The 18,501-nt window shown below is 40.2% G+C and overlaps 1 protein-coding gene across 2 annotated transcripts in view; it reads left to right on the top strand.

The window, feature by feature from the left end:
- The window catches only part of MTFR1L (mitochondrial fission regulator 1 like), a 462,922-nt gene that overhangs the window by 367,087 nt on the left and 77,334 nt on the right, over nt 1-18,501 (top strand). For both annotated transcript variants that reach the window (XM_044060114.1, XM_044060115.1), the window contains exon 7: nt 7,444-7,590. In XM_044060114.1, the coding sequence (XP_043916049.1) occupies nt 7,444-7,558 (115 nt within the window). In that variant the 3' untranslated portion in view covers nt 7,559-7,590. The remainder of the gene's footprint in view (nt 1-7,443; nt 7,591-18,501) is intronic.

Here is an 18,501-nt window from a genome sequence, read left to right as displayed (position 1 = left end):
AGTGAAAAAAACATTTTAGGTTCACAATAGGTATACAATATTAATAGCAACATTTTAACAATAGATCACTACTAAGCAATACTCAAAGATTTATACACTAAGCCGAATGGCAGTATTTAATCTGTAAATACGATGTGCAGGAGAGAGAGAGGAAAAGCAATATGATAAAAGTTAAAAGGTGAGCAGACTAGATTTACCAAGTGAGGAAGGGAGAGAATGAGAGCAGTGTGCTTACAGTAAGGAGAATGTGTGCTTGGTGAAGCTTGTTAGTAATGTTGTATATGAGGAGTGGCGCTGGGCGGAGAACTAATGTAATATGTCGGCAGGAGCACTATAGAAGCCTTCATGCGAGAACAGGAAATTTTGTTCTATAATGAGCTTGAATAGAGAGTGCCAGTCATAAGGGAAGTTAGTATGTGGGAAAGCTGTTTGCTTTTGGAGAAAGGTAATGGAGTTTACCATTGGGAAAGATGGTATTGAAACTAAATGTTGATCGAGGTAGTCTGCAAGTAAGAATGTCTCTATGTAGAGAAAGAAAAGTGAGAGGGAAGCCACCAGTTGAGGAAGGAGGGTTCCTTTACCAATTCCTTTCTTAACAGTGGGGCTGTGAAAAACAGATTCTGACCCAGAAGAGATGCATGTTAACTTTATACTTCCTTACCTCAAAACAGTATTGGAAGCGAAGTGCAGAAACCTGATTTGGTTAGTTGTAATTTTTTTTTTTTATAAATAAATGAATTCATATCTAAATATAGACAACAGCGATAATACTTCAATAGCTTTCTACTACCTCTCAATAAATCACATACTATTCACATTTCACAAAAAACACAAAGCTCCACACACATGCAACCAGATATTGCATTGAAATAGTACCTTGTGTACTTTGGCAGGCATGTGCAATTATCTGAAAACGTACAGCTCCGTTACTGCAGAGAGCCATAGCTGTTTTTTCCCCAACAATGCTGTACAAATTGCGAAAAGCAAACTAGGTTACCTTGCCAAGTGGTTACTCTGACTGAACAGCATTCCAACATGGCATTCCACTTTCTGCCTCTGTCCTCATTTCTTCTTCTGGCTTTTCCCGGTTAGGGGTCGCCAGAGCGGAGCACCTGTCTGCTCATGATTGGCAGTGTAGTTTTACGGTGTCAAGTTGCCAGCCCGGCGCCCAACCTTCCACAGAAGGCACACACACACACACCTAGGGCCAATTCAGAGTGTCCAATCCACCTACAGCTACTACATAAATATACTAAAACATTACATTTGTGGTGAGGTCACATACATGATACAATTGGCTGCAGTGGGGCTAGAATCCTGATCGATTACATGCAAAGTATACACTCTAACGACTACTTTATTACAGTATTGCTTGCAGTGGCTGTGTATTGCCGTTTAAGTTGGCCTAAGCATAGCTTAGCAATGGGCACACCCACGCAGCTACACTTTCCTGCTGATGTGGAAAAAAAAACCCATTATGGGCACTTTTTAAATATTGCTCTTACAAACTTAGACAGTTGTTAGAACAGGTTTTGAGGTCATATGCATTTTCTGAAGGGTATGACGTCTAAAACTTAGTTCTGTCATTATTTTCTAACTTCATTCTTTAATGATATGCCACTACTTTGGCAGTGGCCACTTATTTATTTCACGGCCGTACACTATACGGCAGGAATCGGGACATTCTCTGGGGATCACTCTTGTTGAGGGTTTACATGATCTCACTCTTTTTACATTGCTGTATGGCAATTCTGGTGTGCAGGGGGGGGGGCGTGTATCTTGTGAGAGCAGTGCTCTCAGGCAACCCCCTGTGCTCGTACACATATCCGTGTATGTATTGCAGCATGGCACCGTGCCTTCATGCATATGCATGGAGCGCTGCCGTGCTGCTCCCATGTCTCTGGCTACATTCAGAATTGTGGGATAACATCTTTATGCTAAACCCATAAAGTAATTGAATTTTAGATATATTTTACAGTTTGCTGTAGCTGGACTGTGATTAACCTCGGCTCTGCCAGTACTCTCTGTTGAAATATATACATTTAATTCAGTTGCAATAGTGCATGGACATTTCTTTTCTTTCTTGCAGGGCACACTGTTGATGCATTTCGACACAAGCAACTTTACAAATACATTTTCAACGCAAGTATATGTACAAATCAGTTTGATATACAATTTAGATATAATTATTGACAAACATTCCAGCTAGTTGTGCTGTAATATCCTACAAAGCCACTCCCCTATTTCTCCTGGCATGGCTGGCAGTACCTCCTGTTGTCATAACTGTAATTAGTAATTGTGGTTTTTATTATATGATTAAATGTAGTATTGTCTAGAATATATAATTGCTTAGAAAACAAGCCTCTACTGTGTATTAGTGAAAGTTAAAAATGTTAGGTTAAGAACAGATCTACAAACTTTGCCACTTCTGAGGAATGAAACAGGACCCACAATAGAAAGGCCTGCTGTGTTGGAAAATGGCAGGCTTTTACGCATTGAATTCACTAAAGTTATACTTGTATACCATGAGTATGCTTAGATTACAATATACTATCTAATTGTTTGGCATCATAAACTAAACCGTAAAGAACATTAACTGTATTTAAATTAACCACTTACGATAATGACAAAAATGTCAAGAGGAATATTCCAGATGTAATTACAGGGATAGAAAAAAGTACTCTCGGTAAAGAGACAAGGACAGAGTTTCATTGTCTGAATAAAGTTTGTAAAGTAGCTTATGCTTAGCCATGTAATCAGCTTCTTAGTCAAATGCAGAGATTCAAAACAACTTACTATACCACTTATTAACCATTAACCATAAAGTGCTTACAGAACATTTTAGTAAATGACAACTAAGCAAGACTGATATGATGTTGTTGCAGTCTGAAGACCCCCCCCCCCACTGTACAGCTATAAACGCATCTTCAATAATGACACCACATGTATGCGAGGAAGAGCGACCTCTGACTTTCCTGAGATTTACCTGACAAAAATCAGTAAAATATTATAGTTTCATATGCAATAAGTTTACAGTTCTGGACAACAGGCAACACTTCTCTTTTGCTTTTGAAGATATTTTTAGACTCCTACATAACAGAGGAAAATATGTTGATAACAGCAGAGAAAACCTACTTGATTAAAAAAAAAAAACAAAAGGCAGGACCACAACCGTGAATACGGACGGAAACAGTTTCGGTATTTAGCCATTATGGAACTAGTTCTTACAAAAAGATGCTAGCATTGTAAAACTTCACTCTAGTTTATTAAAATTACTTAACTTACTGCTATTTTAGCAAATCTAAACAGTGTAGAGTTGGATATCGCTAAACTTGCTATACCTAGCAAAAACAGTCAGGATGGGAAAGCACACACAGAGCAACAGTGCTCAGGTTTAACTGCAAATGTAATACCTGCTTTTAGAGCTGGTATTGTATTAAAGAAAGATCATGTTCGGGTAATTGTATTTATCCCTCTCCACTCACCCTCGCTTAAACTACTGTAACAGGCAACTTAAAAAAAAATCATCTCTGGAGTGTCCTTTAAATGTGCAGAGTGATATGGAAATGAACAGATACACATTATACAGGCTGAGCCAACATAAACTTTTACTACAGGGAATACCGACAAAGCCACGTGCACCAGCTCAGTATACTACACTACAACGCCATAGCAAAGGAAAATAATTTAACATAGAAACGGCAGCCTGAGAATAAAAATGAAAAGTCCACATGTGCGCCGAGTACAGTTTTGAGCAAACTGCTCACAAACAGTCAATAGTTAAGGTTTTTGGGATGCACATGTGAATGCTGTATAGCGACCGGAGTGAAACAAAGATTTACTATAAAAAGCACAATTAATGAAATATAACTCACACTTTGCCCTTTACATTTACAAAATAAATTATCACACTCACTAATGTATGAAGCACAACAGAATCCGGTGTAGAGACAGACACTGGCACAACACGTTCCAATAGGAAAAATAAACGTACTGGAAACAAAGGCAGAGAAAGAAGTTCCCTGCCTCCTACAGCTGTTTTTAAGCACTCCAGGGTAGGGGAAGGACAAGGTAGCGGTGACCTCACATAATGGGTGGGTTTCATTGTTGTACTTTGGAATCAGAGGCCGGCCATGGTGATGTAATTTTGGGGGAGGAAACAGCTAAGAAAAAGTTCCTGAACTGCCTGGCCTCGATGATATCAGTATTTGAGTGACTTCAGCAAGCTTTACTGAGTCGCGAGAGAATGGATTTGAAAGCTAAAGCTACACTGTACGCTAAAGTAGGCTCTGATCAGAGAAGTATAATGAAATAGGAATATTTTAAATGGTGCGTTGTTGTTGCTTGATGGAGGGAACAGAAAATAGGGAGCGAAAGGGCAGAGAAGTAGAGTAATTTTTTATAGAAACCCGTTGTACTCCTTTAACTAGGATTGAATTTACTGCAGCCATTATTGGTTTAAAAGACCACTGGGTGTGGACTATACAGGAAAGACAAAGGCAATATAGATTTTTCAAGATAATTTAACAAAAGGATGACTCTATGTGCAGGTCTTTTTTGTTTTTCCATCAAATGTCAGTATAGCATTAGCTCTCAACTTTTCGAGTATAGAGATATGAATATTGTGGGGATGTTTAGCGTGATGTAAGATTTTGCGATGTTTTTCCAAGATGGTGTTACCCATTTTTTGGATTGGAGTTTTCCAAGACAGATCCATTTGTTGTATGTGTGTGTGTGTATGTAATAAATGTATATGTTTGTGTATGTATGTACATGTGTGTGTAGATATATATATATATATATATATATATATATATATATATATATATATATATATATATATAAAATGTGTGTATGTGTGTGTGTATGTATATATATATATATATATATATATATGTGTGTGTGTGTGTGTGTATATATATATATATATATATATATATATATATATATATATATATATATATATATATATATGTTTTCATAGATTATTTTATTTAATATAATTGGTAATCATAATAGTGTAAAAGTAGAGACATTTATTTGTGAAGGATGTTCAGTTATTTATACAAACAGTAAGAAAACAACAGTGGATTATAGGATCTTTGCAAGTGGGTATGTGCATTATGTGCATTTACTACAGATGTGATATAGGATGCATAATTGCTATCTTTATATTTAAAATGGTAGAAATATTTCTGAAGACTGCCGTACTTGATTTTGTTAATTTCAGTGTTTAGTAAAAGATGAATATTGGCATGTTTATAGCAGAATCTCTGACATTTTGTCTCATCTGTTTTAAAGAAGTATTTCAGTATAAGAGATAGTATATTCAGTGTGATCTAGATTACCTAAAGAATATGTTTAATTTTCTGCATATATTTTTCTTAACAGTTAATAGTTTTAATAGAGTTGCAGTTAAGGTATGATAACAGAGTTGGTTCCAGGTCATAATTACGTTCACGGGAAGCTGTCTGTTTAGTGAGAAGTATAGACTGGCTGTTTGTGGTAAAATGGGTTATTAGTATGTTGTTTCTGGTTCATTTTTTATAAGTGAGGTCATGTGCTTATTAACTGACTACTTAATGATGGTTGCTTTATTTTATCTTATGTTAGATAAGCAGTAAAGGCACTTACTGTTTTCCAAACGAGTTTTCCTAGTGAAGCTCTTATGCAGTCCAGAAGCTCAGACAGCTGCATTATAAAACTTGTACTCATCCAGTCAAAGACTATCATGTCCCTACTTCAGTGTTTGTCAGCAGATCGACACCATTGTTTGTTTTATAAAAGTTGCATTTAATAGACCGTTCACTGGTAATGGCTGCTGAGAAATATTTCCATTTCTGATGTGCTTTTGTTTTTGGATTCTTACCTGGTACAGGCAGTAAGAGAGCCCGCTGATTTGCTGCCAGTCCATGAGTTGGAAGGTGTCAGACCAAACTTGCAACTGGCTTTTCCATTTTCTTCCCTCCCGCACTACCAGTGCCCCACACATTAGATGTGTCACTGGAGGGTAGAGGTGGCCCACTTTGGATTTTATTTGTTTGGCTGTTTTAAGTTCAGTGTGGAATCTTCTCCGGTTCATCCTTCTCTTAGCTAAGCTGTCTTTGGGTTAAGGTAGCTATGCATCACCAGCTGATTTACTTTCAAGCCTTGATGTTTTGATTCTTCTAGGTTCAACCAGTTGGTGCCTTAAAATGCATACATTTCATATATGTAGTTGTGTGCGTGTATGTACTATATTGCTCAAGAAAAATGTAATAAAAAACAAAATCAATGAATATTGAATTTTTGGGGAGTGGGAACAGGTGGTCTTGCTATGGTTTCTCTTGCTGCTTTCAAGATGTTTTTATTTCCAGCCCTGATGAGACAGTTGAAGTAGCGTGATATGAACAACTCCACGTGACCCTTGAGTACTGCACACCTGGCAAACTCAGGTGCAGTTTCAGCAAAGTGATGCAACATCTCTATCTGCAAGTGGATAACATAAAATATGCTATAACTGTACTGTCAGTATTTTTTTTTCTGGTGCTTTTATCAGAGTTTTGGTTCTTAATGTCGTTTTCATTTCAGTAATATGCTGTGCATCTTTCGCAGAGTAGAATTGGGGAATTTTTAAAACATTGTTAAATCATTGCATTTTAAATTGCAACATGTATGTGCACACATTAATAGAAAGGAAAGCAAACTATGTCCGCTATTCTCATGCAGTAAACATCTGTTTTACTTTTAGAAAGTCTTGGTCACTCTAAAATTACATAAATTAATTCATGTCTTTGCTTGAGCGTAACTCCTCCTGTACACTATTTGCCATGTCATGTATTGTTTCCATAAATTAGAAATAAGCTCTAAACTGCTTGCACAATATGCAGAAAACAACCTTCCATAGTATGATTTAAAAATATGGTGAGTCTACTTTGTTTACACAATAGATGGCTTTTCCTTTTATGATGCTGTTAACCCTGATTCAGGAACAAATCTGGCTTACTGCAGTGCGAGACAGAGAAGGAAAGGTTCTGTCCCTTGGATAGCTGGTAAGAGCAGCGTACAGTGCAGAGCTGACTTTGGCTAGAGACTAGTTGTTCAGTCATGTTATATGTAGTAGTATGTTAGGATGCTGAACAGTGTGTGCTTTCTAGTTGGTAATCTTTGCTTGCTGCACCATCTCTGTGGACACACAGTAGATAGACTGAGGTAGTTTAAAAAGAGATTAAAAATTCTACAGCTGTATGTATATTTAAAGCAGCCTGAAACAGAACATTGTGTTCAGCTACTTGAGCATCTGTCCAGTGTTAGCTCACTGGATGTCAGCAATTCATGAATGTTGTTAAACATGATGGTTGATGGCAAAAACTGGGAGGTAGGGACATGGGTTTGACTCCAGGTAAAGCTCAAGCTGTGCAAACCAAACTACTTTAACTGTGGTTTATGCTGTTTAATTACTAGGTCTGGCAGGGGCTGCAGATCACTTCAGGATGAAGATTCGGCTGTCCTTATATCGAAAGCTCTGAGGAAGAAGTTTGTTCTTACGGATGAAGAGACAGTATTGAAGACTAAATGATTGTTACATTTTTTTTGAGAGATCCTCGCTGTGTAAGTAAATGTTGCTTAGAGAATGGATACCCCTTAGCATTGTTCGTATTATTTCCTGTACAACTTTTAGCAGCTTCTTTTATTTTTATGTATTGCAAATTTATTAATCTGGTGGTGGGTGGGCTGCTTTGACCATTTTCAGCCAAAATAAATTCTGAAGAAGAGCAGTAGTACAACGTTACACACACAGTAAGTTGTAGAACAGTACTTATGATGCTGCATAATTTACAGATGTATGTAGTTTTGCCACTGAAAATTTTCTTGCATGAAGTTAGAGTTGTCTGTGTATGGAAATGTAAGACCAAGTAGAAATGTACACTTTTAGGTTAACCGACATTAAGAAAGCAGTTTTGTTTAATTTTCTGTTCAATTTTCTCAAAGTATTTTTTTCAGCTGAGCTTTGAAAGTATCTAGTGTTTTTCTGTGTGAAGTTGATGCCATGTCGCAAGAGTAAGTTTTGCAAATGTTGTATCATCATCAACCCCCTTTTTTCCATTTTTTTTTCTACATAGGCTCCAGGTGTCACGTCAGCCATCACCATGTCTCTCTCTACCTTTTTTTTTGACGGTCATGTCTGACTTTCACAGGTCTTCTGTCACACACACACACACACACACACACACACACACACACAGTCCATCACACACACACAGTCCATCTCTTTGCAGGACACCCTCTTTTCCTCTTGCCTTCTTCATGTCTGTCCCACATCTTCTTTGCCTTCTGTTTTTATGCGCATGTTCAAACCACCATAATCTGTTCTCTTTGACCTTCTCTGCAACTGGAACTACTTTTGGCTTCTGTTCTGATGTCCTCAGTGTTGCATCCTAGTACCCCTGGCATTTCATCTCCATCTCCTCTCTTTTCCTCAGCTGCTGTGCTTTTACTCCCCTGGATCCTGTACCAAACAGGAGTACTAGTTGCACTACTGTTTTGTACACCTTACTTTTCAGCTTCTTTCACATTCTTTTATCATGCACTACCCCTGACACTGTACCAGTTGGATGCAACCCCTCTTCTAGCTTTGGCCTCCTCATTCAGACTTCCTTTCTCCTCGACCACCCCTCCCAGAAACTTGAAGCTGTTAACCCATTTCAGCATTTTCCCTTCTATCTCATTTCTAAGCTTCTTCTGATTTCCCTCATTTGCTGCCATTACAACTGTCTTATCTGTATTCCGCTTCATCCTGTGTGCCTTTTTTGCATTCCATTCGCTATCCTTTGCTGAAGTTCTTGCTCAGTCTGCTTGCAATACCACATCATCTGCATTCAACAACTTTGTTGACCTGTCCCTGCCAACCTGCTTGCTGATATAGTCCAACACCAGTATGAACAGCTGAACAATGATGCACATCTACTGCCACTGGCAAACCCCTTTGTGAGACCGAACACTGTTCGTACTTGTTATTGGTGGGAGGACCCCCACAGAGACCCAGAGAACATTACAACTCCATACAGGCATTGGCCGGAGGTCATGATCAAACTTTATACCTTGCGCATGGAGGCAAAGATCTTAACCATTATGGCAAATGGTCTTTTGTCTTTTACAAGTTTGAAACGTAGTTCTAACAAGGGCTGTCATCTTCCTGGCTATCTCTGTGTATAAACAGACTATGTTCATTGTCAACATTAGTGGGAAGCAACATATTTTTAATGGATTTGCATGTATAGGCAATAGTTAGTAGAACACAGTGGTGGCATTCATTATTGGCTTATAGAACCAAATGACAAACTTTATTTTCTGCCCTTTGGAATTTTCAGGTGCTAGCTAGGTAGCAAAGGGAAAGTAATAAGAAGGAACGTGAGTACTCAAGTTTGTGTATAAGGACATGTGTGGCTGTGGCTGTCTTGCATTCAGTGACGGGAGAACAGAAATTCAGTAGCAGAGCTTCAGTTGAGATATGATTTTGCTAACTGTTGTTTTTGAATGTAATGTAAATGAAAGTGTAGGGTCATTTTGTACTTCTACTGTGTGAACTTGGGTATGTGACTGTTCATGTTTAATCGTAAGTGGTAGAAGCTTTGCTGTTTTCTTTTCTTTTCTTTTATTTTTTTTAAGATTATTGAATAGAATAGTGGTGGATGTTGTAGGGTTAATAAGTCCATTGTCCTGAGTCCAGTTACAAAGTTGACAAAAGTAGTTTGTAGTGTATGTTGTATTTCGATTAATTTTGTGTCCGATTCCAAAAGATGTAAACCATCTGCATACATAAGTAAACTGAGTTGGGGAAGGTCATAAATTGTCATTAATTAAGATGAGGATAAAAGTGGCCTAAATGCTGTTCCTTGGAAAACTTGCCTGTTTAATTGATTTTGAGTATGAGTTACCAGATAGCGTAAAGGTTCTGTGCTCTAGATGGTTCTTAAATTTCTATTGTGTTTTGCCCAGAATTGAACTTATTAGTTTTAGTAGTTTGCTGTGATTAACTATTCCAAAAGCTCTTATGTTGGCATAAATCCCAGCTGTGATGAGACTGTCCTTCATGTTGGAGTAGATGTTTGTGATGATGTGGAATACTGCCATATTGCTGAAAACATTTCAGAAGCTGTGTTGCTGGTCACAAAAGAGAGCATCACTATTGATGTGGTTGAGTACTTGCTGTTTAACACTTGTTAGGTGGGATACATTTGAAAAAGGTCTGTAGTCCTTACCTTCAGTGAGGGCTGATGATGTTCTTCATTCCACATTGCTGCAGTCCTAACTATTGGGTAGTCCGCTGTCCAGTCGGCCCGAATACCAAAGTATATGGCTGACGTCGGTCAGGGCGCATTAGACTGACGTCAGTACGTCAGGGTACTAATGCGCATGACCGACGCCATATCCTCAGTCTTTTTTGCCGCATGGTCCGATGCAGAAGCAATTTTGCGAGTGCAGGTTGGCGTTCTGAAAGTTTCTGAAGCCAGAGTTTCAGACCGAATCAAAGTTGGCTAAGTACCCCGTTGGAGAATATTTTGGTTTTTTCTTGCCTCAGTATTTAACCGGATGTCAGAAAAAGTGAATAACTGTATTTCTTGTGGGAAACAGATACCTCATAGGGATTACCATACTTTGTGTATACCTTGTTTAGGGCCTGAGCACGACGTTGTTGGATGCCGCTCTTGTGCTAGATTTAACAAACGCACTATTAAGAGAAGGTTAGACTGTGCCAGGTTAGTATTTGGGAAGCGTTGTAATTATAAAATGCCGCCGGATGCTCCGGCCGCTTCGCTAAAAACGCAAGGACAAAACAGCAAAGCCTAGAGTGGAGGATCCGACAGTCCCAGACGTCGGTTCTTTAGAGGGCTCAGTGGAGCCGGAGGTTTTGCCAGGTGTTTCTTTGGAGTCTCAGGGAGAGACTTTACTGTTACAGGATGTATCCTCTCAGGAAGTAGGCCAGGCTGAGGGGCTTCTCAGGTGGCTGTTCTTCCCTCTCTTCCTAAGGTGGTCAGAGCCTCCCTTCTGTTTCCAAGGCTTCTTTGAGGGGCAGGCCGAGTTTTGCTTCAGTGGGGTTTCTCCTAGTACTTCAGGGTCTTTGCCTAAGAAACATATGCTTAAAATGGCAGAGGATTTGATTACTATGATAAGAGGTTCTATGCCCCCTCCTGATAAGAGGCCTAGGGTGGAATCTGAGTTTGAGAGTTTTGAGCGATGCTCGAGGCTTCTGAGTCTTCGGCTGAAGACTTGCAGGAGTACCCTCCTTATTCTGATTCTGATGTGGATGATTCTACTCCTTCAGCTTTCCCTCCTGAGGATTTTTCATTTTCAGAGACTCTGCATTCCATGAGGGAGCATTTTAAATGGGAAGGTCAAGATTTCTCTGATTCCAGGAAAAGGCTTAGGGAATTCTTGTTTTTACCCCAGCACAGGCCTTTAGCTATACCTCCTGTTTTGAATGTGGTGGAAGATGTTTTTGCAGAGGCTTCCCTGAATCCGGATTCTTTGCCTCCTGCCCCAGTTAAACCGGATAGGTATTATAGGGTGCCTGAAGCTCATAAGTATCTTTCTAAGAGTCCTAGGGCAGACCTGGAAACTGTCTCTCAGGGGCCTAAAGGTGTGAAGGCCTCAGTTGTTAAAAATCCTGTCCCTCCTGATAAAGAGGCAAGGGCTTTGGATAGATGGGGAAAGAAAGTGTATACTTCTTCCACTTTAGCCATGAGGGCGTTGAATTGTCAGTTTCACATGTTAAAATATCAGAATTTTCTTCTTTCACAGTTGAAATCTAAGGTGGATGCTCTGGCAGAAGGTATTGAGTGTAAAGAGTTGCAGGATTTAGTTCATGTGTCTGAACAAGTGGGTAAACATTCCTGCAATGTGGTTTTGATGCTGTGCAGGCCTCCTCCAGGGTGGCTGCCACTGGTTCTGTTCTTCGTAGGCACGCCTGGTTGAGAGATCAGAACTTAGCTGAGCATGTTAAGACAAGGATTTTGGATGCTCCTTTACAGTCTGATGTGTTGTTTGGTTCGCCTGTGGAAGCAGTTTTAAAGAAGATGGAGGACAAGGCTAAGTCTATGCAAACTGTTAAGGATTTTTGCAGGTGCAGCCTCCAAGTTTAGTAGAAATTGGCCTGCTAAGGGATGGACTTATCCTGCTTATGATTCCCAGTCTAGGGGTAGGTCTAGACGTGGTAGGGGCAGAGCTCAAGGTGCTTTTAGGCCTAGGACAGGGAGTTCACCTGCTCAGACTTCTGGTGAGGGCAGGGTCGGTCCTTTCGTAAGCAGACCCAATGACCTGCCTTTTCAGCTGCCAGTGCCTTCTCGCCTGGCGGCACCTCTAGGAGGAAGACTGTCTCTTTTCAAAGAAAATTGGGATTTAATTACCCAAGACAAATGGGTTCTGGATATCATTCATCACGGTTACAGGTTTTATTTCCATACCTTGCCTCCTTTCAAAGGCATGCCAGACATTCCTCCTCTACAAAGACAAGAGGCTCACAAGCAAATTTCTCAGTTACTCCAAATAGGGGCCATTCAGCCGGTTCCTGTGCCAGAAAGGGGCCTAGGATTTTATTCTCGCCTGTTCCTAGTACCAAAGAAGGGGAACACGTGGAGACCAATTTTGGATTTATCTATCCTCAACACTTATCTGGATATTCCCAAGTTCAAAATGTTGACGTTACAACAGCTTTTACCTCTGCTGGGCAAGGATCACTGGATGGTAACTTTAGATCTCAAGGAAGCTTACCTTCATGTGCCTATAAGACTAAGTTGCAGAAAGTATCTGCGTTTTTGAGCTGGAAATTCTCATTATCAGTTCTCTGCATTGCCCTTTGGCTTATCTACTGCGCCCAGAGTATTCACAAAGGTTCTGGCTCCAGTGATAGCTTACTTCAGGCTAAAAGGAATTCAAATCTATCCTTACTTGGACGATTGCCTGATTCTGGCTCAAGAAAAGGAAGACCTTCTACAGCATTTGGAATATGTCATAGCAGTGCTAAGATGCCTAGGGTATTCTGTGAACGAAATAAAGTCCAGTCTAGTACCCTCTCAAGACATGTGCTTTCTGGGTGTGAGACTGAATACAGCAGCCCAGATGGCCTTTTAACCCCGGACAAACAAAAGAATCTTTCCAGTTACTTCCATCAACTATCTCTTCAGTCCGGGCTGACTGCAAGGACAGTCCTTCAAGCCTTAGGGTTCATGGCATCTTGTATTCTGGTGCTTCCCAATGCCAAACTGCATATGAGGAAGCTACAATGGTATCTCAAAATCTATGGACACAGCACTGCCAGGATTTGGACACTGTCATTCAAATAATACCTTGCATTCAAAAGGAATTTTTGTGGTGGGCTCAGGAATGTCACCTAAACAAGGGACTCTCTGTGACCCGGCCAGAGGCGAGTCAGATTCTCACGACAGATGCCTCAGACATTGCTTGGGGAGCTCATCTAAATGGAAAGTGGATACAAGACAAGTGGCCTGCCAGACTACAGCATCTACATATCAACATGAAGGAGATGTTAGCAGTCCAGTTTGCATTAATGGCTTTCAAGGAGTTACTTCTTCCAGGGCAGGTGTTGATTCTAACAGACAACACAACTGTCATGTGGTACATCAACAAACAAGGGGAACACATTCTTACCCATTGTGCAGGCAAGCAATGATTTTATGGGAGACTGCGCTAAGCTTGCAACTAACTCTTCAGGCAAGGTTTCTGCCGGGAGCACAGAACTCCTTAGCAGATGTGTTAAGCAGACAAATCATGGATCCCCACGAGTGGAAACTGGATCTTCATGTATTTCAAAAGTTGACAGTGTCCTGGGGAACTCCAGACATAGATCTGTTCGCTTCTCCACTGAACCACCAGCTGCCAAAGTTTTGCACAAAGAGGTTTCATCACACAGCTTGGAAAGTGGATGCTCTTTCTTTCAGTTGGAAAAATCTTCATGTGTATGCTTTCCACCTCTGCCTCTTCTTCCAAAGGTGCTTCTAAAGGTCAGACAAGACAAGCCAAGGATGATTTTAATAGCTCCAGATTGGCCTCGGCAGCATTGGTACCCATTACTGAGGAATCTGGTAAAGAAGCCTCCATGGCCTTTACCCTTGATTCCACATCTGTTGTCTCAGAAGGACGGTCGTCTGCTCAATGTCAAGCTTCACTCTCTTCATCTAACAGCCTGGCATATTCTGTTTTGAAAGACAGCAGGTCTCAACTTCCTCAACAAGTTTTAAATGTGATTATGGAAGCCAGAAGACCTAGTACAAGGAAAGTGTACGCAGAAAAATGGAAGAGATTTTTATTTTGGACTGCAGCAAAGAATTTGGAGATTTCAGAGCCTAATTTGAGTGTGGCTCTTCAATATCTTACTGAGTTATTGGACAAAGGTTTGTCTTTCTCTTCCATTAAGATTCATGCTGCAGCAATTTCAGCTCACTATGATTGTGACCCACCATTGTTTTCACATCCTTTGTTCAAGCAATTTCTTAGAGGGGCAAAGAATATAAGACCCCACGAGAGCTCCTACTCCTGCTTGGGATCTCAATTTTGTGTTGGTGAAACTGACTCTACAACCTTTTGAGCCTGCAGCTACTGCTGAACTGAAATACTTGTCATGGAAGACTGCTTTTTGTTGGCCATTACTTCTGCAAGAAGGGTTTCTGAGTTACAGGCCCTTATGGCGGTTGAGCCTTTTTCGATTTTTCATAAGGATAGGGTATCATTACGTACTAATCCTTCCTTTATGCCTAAAGTGGTTTCTAGTGTGGCTTTAAACCAAACTATTCATTTGCCTACGCTTTTATGCAGATCCCCAAAATAAAGGGGAAAAGATTTTGCACACTTTAGATGTACACAGGCAATTGCGTTATTATTTGAGCAGGACTAAGGATTTTAGGCAGTCTCAGCAGTTGTTTGTTTCTTTTGCTTTGAGTTCTCAGGGCAAGCCTGTATCAAAACAAACTATTTCTAGGTGGATTGGGTTTTGCATCGCATTTTGTTATTCCCATCATGGCAAGGAGATTCCAGCTGGGATTAGGCCTCATTCCACTAGGGCTACTGCCACTTCAACAGCTTTTTAAGGGGTGGCAACTAAGGATATTTTGGAGGCAGCTACTTGGAGTTCAGTGCATACTTTCTCTAAGCATTACCACCTTCCTCTCTACTCTAAGTCTAGGGCTGGTTTTGCCACAGCTATTTTGCAAGGCATGTTATCAGCTCCTGCTTCCTTATGATTTGCCAGCCTCCCTTACCTCTGCTTTGGGATTCTACCCAATAGTTAGGACTGCAGCAATGTGGAATGAAGAACATAGTACAGTTTTGTACCTACCATAAATGTAGATGTTCGAGGATCCACATTGCTGCAGTCCAATTTACCCTCCCTCCTTCCCTCTGTGTTTAGGGGTGGTTGTGTAGGTGAGGTTATATTTTGCTAATTTTGTATATTTTGTATATATATATATATATATATTTTGATGCAGATATGTTGGGAGTTTTTGGTTTTGGCCTTATCTTTTCAGGGTCTTCTGACATCTGGGGCAAGAAAAGACTGAGGATATGGCGTCGGTCATGCGCATTAGTACCCTGACGTACTGACGTCAGTCTAATGCGCCCTGACCGACGTCAGCCATATACTTTGGTATTCGGGCCGACTGGACAGCGGACTACCCAATAGTTAGGACTGCAGCAATGTGGATCCTCGAACATCTACATTTATGGTAGGTACAAAACTGTACTTTATTGGTAGGGAGATTGTAATAGAATGGTTAAATAGAGCAGTGGCATAGTATTTGTCACAGATGGGTTATAGATGGTGCAAATGGTTTTGCAGTGAGGGATGATGGCATCTTTAAGAAAACTAGGTGCAGGGTACTGAATTTAGCACCTGAACTAGATAATAGCTTAGATAGTAGTAATTTAGTTTAACTGTGATATTTTTGAAGTAGAATCTAGGGCTGTGTTCTCCTCCTAAAGAATGTGGTGGACGGGTAGCATCTGTTAAAAGTTGAGACAGAGCGAGGTCTTTGGTGAACGAATTGCTTAGCTTTCAAATAGTCAGTAAAGAAGCTTCTGTATTTTGTAACAGTCGAATGGCTGTGGACGTTTAGGGGGAGTGTGCACTGACTGCTAAGCATTGTAAGCATTGTTTATTATTGAGCAATTGCCTGAACACACTGAGTCAGTGATTTGGCCTCTTAGCTGTTTATTATTTTCTAGTAATATTTTGGAGAGGTTGTGGGGTTTTCTTTTTTTTTTTTCTCCAAAGGAAGATGGCCTTAGCAGAGTTTTATTATAAGGGGTTCTTTCCTGGGTTCCAAGCACCTTTGTTGCAATTGATTATTACTTGTGTTCTACTTAGTTTCCATGTAGTATCTCTCAAGTTTCATTAGTTGTATTAATTCACGTTAGCCATGAACAGACCTAGCTCCTTTTTATTAAAGGGAATATAGTACTCTGCACTTGAGGTAGTTTATTGATGAACTACCTTAGTGCATAATTGGAATGAAGTCTGTATATATTGTGGTGACCTGTGTAATTTTTTAAGGAAATAATCCATTTCCTTCTGATTGGATTCAGTTATGCTGTCAGTTATATGTGGCTATTTTTAAATATCCTAAAAGACCATTATGAGATTTCTGGGCCGTGGTTACTAAGGCTATTGGAAAGGACTTAACTCTGAGGTGTCTGTGTTTTTATGTGGATTATTTTGCTGTCAATTCCAGTCAGTTAGTTTGGTTCAGTTTTGACTATTTGATTTAAGCTCATTTGTTGTAGACTGCTTTCTGATTGTATTGATTTTGGGCCTGTGACATTTGCATTGAAGTCACATAATGTAGCACTTTTTTGGCAGTCACAGAGAATATATTATTAAGCACTTTCTGTAATGCTGAGATGGAAGAAGGTGATGCTGTGTAGATAGAGACAAGGTTTGGGTAGGTATGGTTTCCTTTTAGTGTGACTTGCACCCTATTAGGACTTCTGTCATCCTTCAAATATGCTTTTATTAGTTTATTGATTTGTATGTTTGTGCTCTTAACTAGTGAAAGAGTAGGTAATTGGAGCAAATGAAATGCGATGGACTATTGATCCTCTAACCAGATTTCTGTAATGGCTAATACATGGGTTGATCCAAGTTAACCGTGCTTCTAGGTTAAACCATTTGTTTATATTTGAATTATGAGGGCTTGCAATTTTAAGGTCCTTGTTTCTAATGAGTGTTTGGGAAGCAGTGTTTCGTAGGTGCCTTTGATGACAAGGAACGTGTGCTTTTATAGCCGTATGAACTCTTCTGTACTGTGGTGTTTTACACCTTGTGTATCGCAGCTGCCTATGAACCTTAAGAGTACTTTGTTCATTGTTAATTTGCCTTTATTCTATACAGAGTTGTCTTCTGCTCTGGCTGTACCTGTATGGCTTTGCTATAGGAGTTTGTGATAGTCTGGTAAGTATTCTTTACAGTGTAACAGTATGTTGCAGTTAGAGTAGTAGTAGGTAGTACTGGAATTAATCATTGTTTTTTTTACATATGTACATAGATACAAATATTTCAAACACATTCATTTACGCCCTCCTAGCCTGCTGATATACCAAAGCACTTGTTCCCATAAGTGTCCAGGCTGTTCTTAAAAATATCTGAACTAGTACTTTCATGTAATTTGGTAGTCTGTTCCATGCATCATCTGCTCCCTGCGAATCCCAAAAAACGAAAAGATAAAGAAAGGGGCAGACCAACCTACTGACGACCCGTCCAAGAAGCAAGTAGTCAGTTCTCAGGAATTCAGTGAGGTGCATTCGTAGCCCCTGATGCCCGACTTATTTCCTCCGTAGGCCTCTACTGAGACCCTTTTGGAGTCCGGTATGCCACCGGGGAATGCTTTATCATCCAATCCCTCAGTTGTCTCCACTTTGGGTCGAGCTGCTACGCAGGCACCGGCTTCCGAGGAGATTCTTCACACAACCGATTCAAGGCAAAAAACGACATCTTCGCCTCCAACTACCACATCTCAACGACAAATGGATTTAAGGTCTGAAAGCAAGACCACCCCTAAGATACCAGTCTCTAGTCGCCATCTTGCTCCTCCTCCGCCTCAGACAGTTACTGAAAATGGACGAGGACCTCATCACTTTCATTAGGGGTGGCCAATACCACTCCTTCTGAAAGAAAAAGGGATACTTCCTTTAAAGTTCACACAGAACCAGATTCTGAAATTTCAGACTACCTTGATTCAGATGAGGAACAACCTCCTCTCACCCCCTTTGAAGATTGTGATGCAGAGGAATCCTTCCTTCTGCCTCCCCCCTCCCGAGAGTCTTTCATTTGGGGAAACCCCTGCACACACTGAGAGCATTTCCACTGGGAAGCCCAAGATTTTTCTCAGTCTAAGAAAAGACTAAGAAAATTTCTAGACCTTCCTCGGCACAGACCCTTGGCCATCCCTCCTACTCTAGACATGGTGGATGATGTTTTCAATGAATTTAGCCTCACCCCTAAGGCTCCTA

Source organism: Protopterus annectens, chromosome 1.part2, assembly GCF_019279795.1.
Source record: "Protopterus annectens isolate FY-2018-M chromosome 1.part2, PAN1.0, whole genome shotgun sequence".
In the NCBI taxonomy this organism is placed as follows: Eukaryota; Metazoa; Chordata; order Ceratodontiformes; family Protopteridae; genus Protopterus; species Protopterus annectens.
This window is presented reverse-complemented; position numbering and strand designations above follow the sequence as displayed.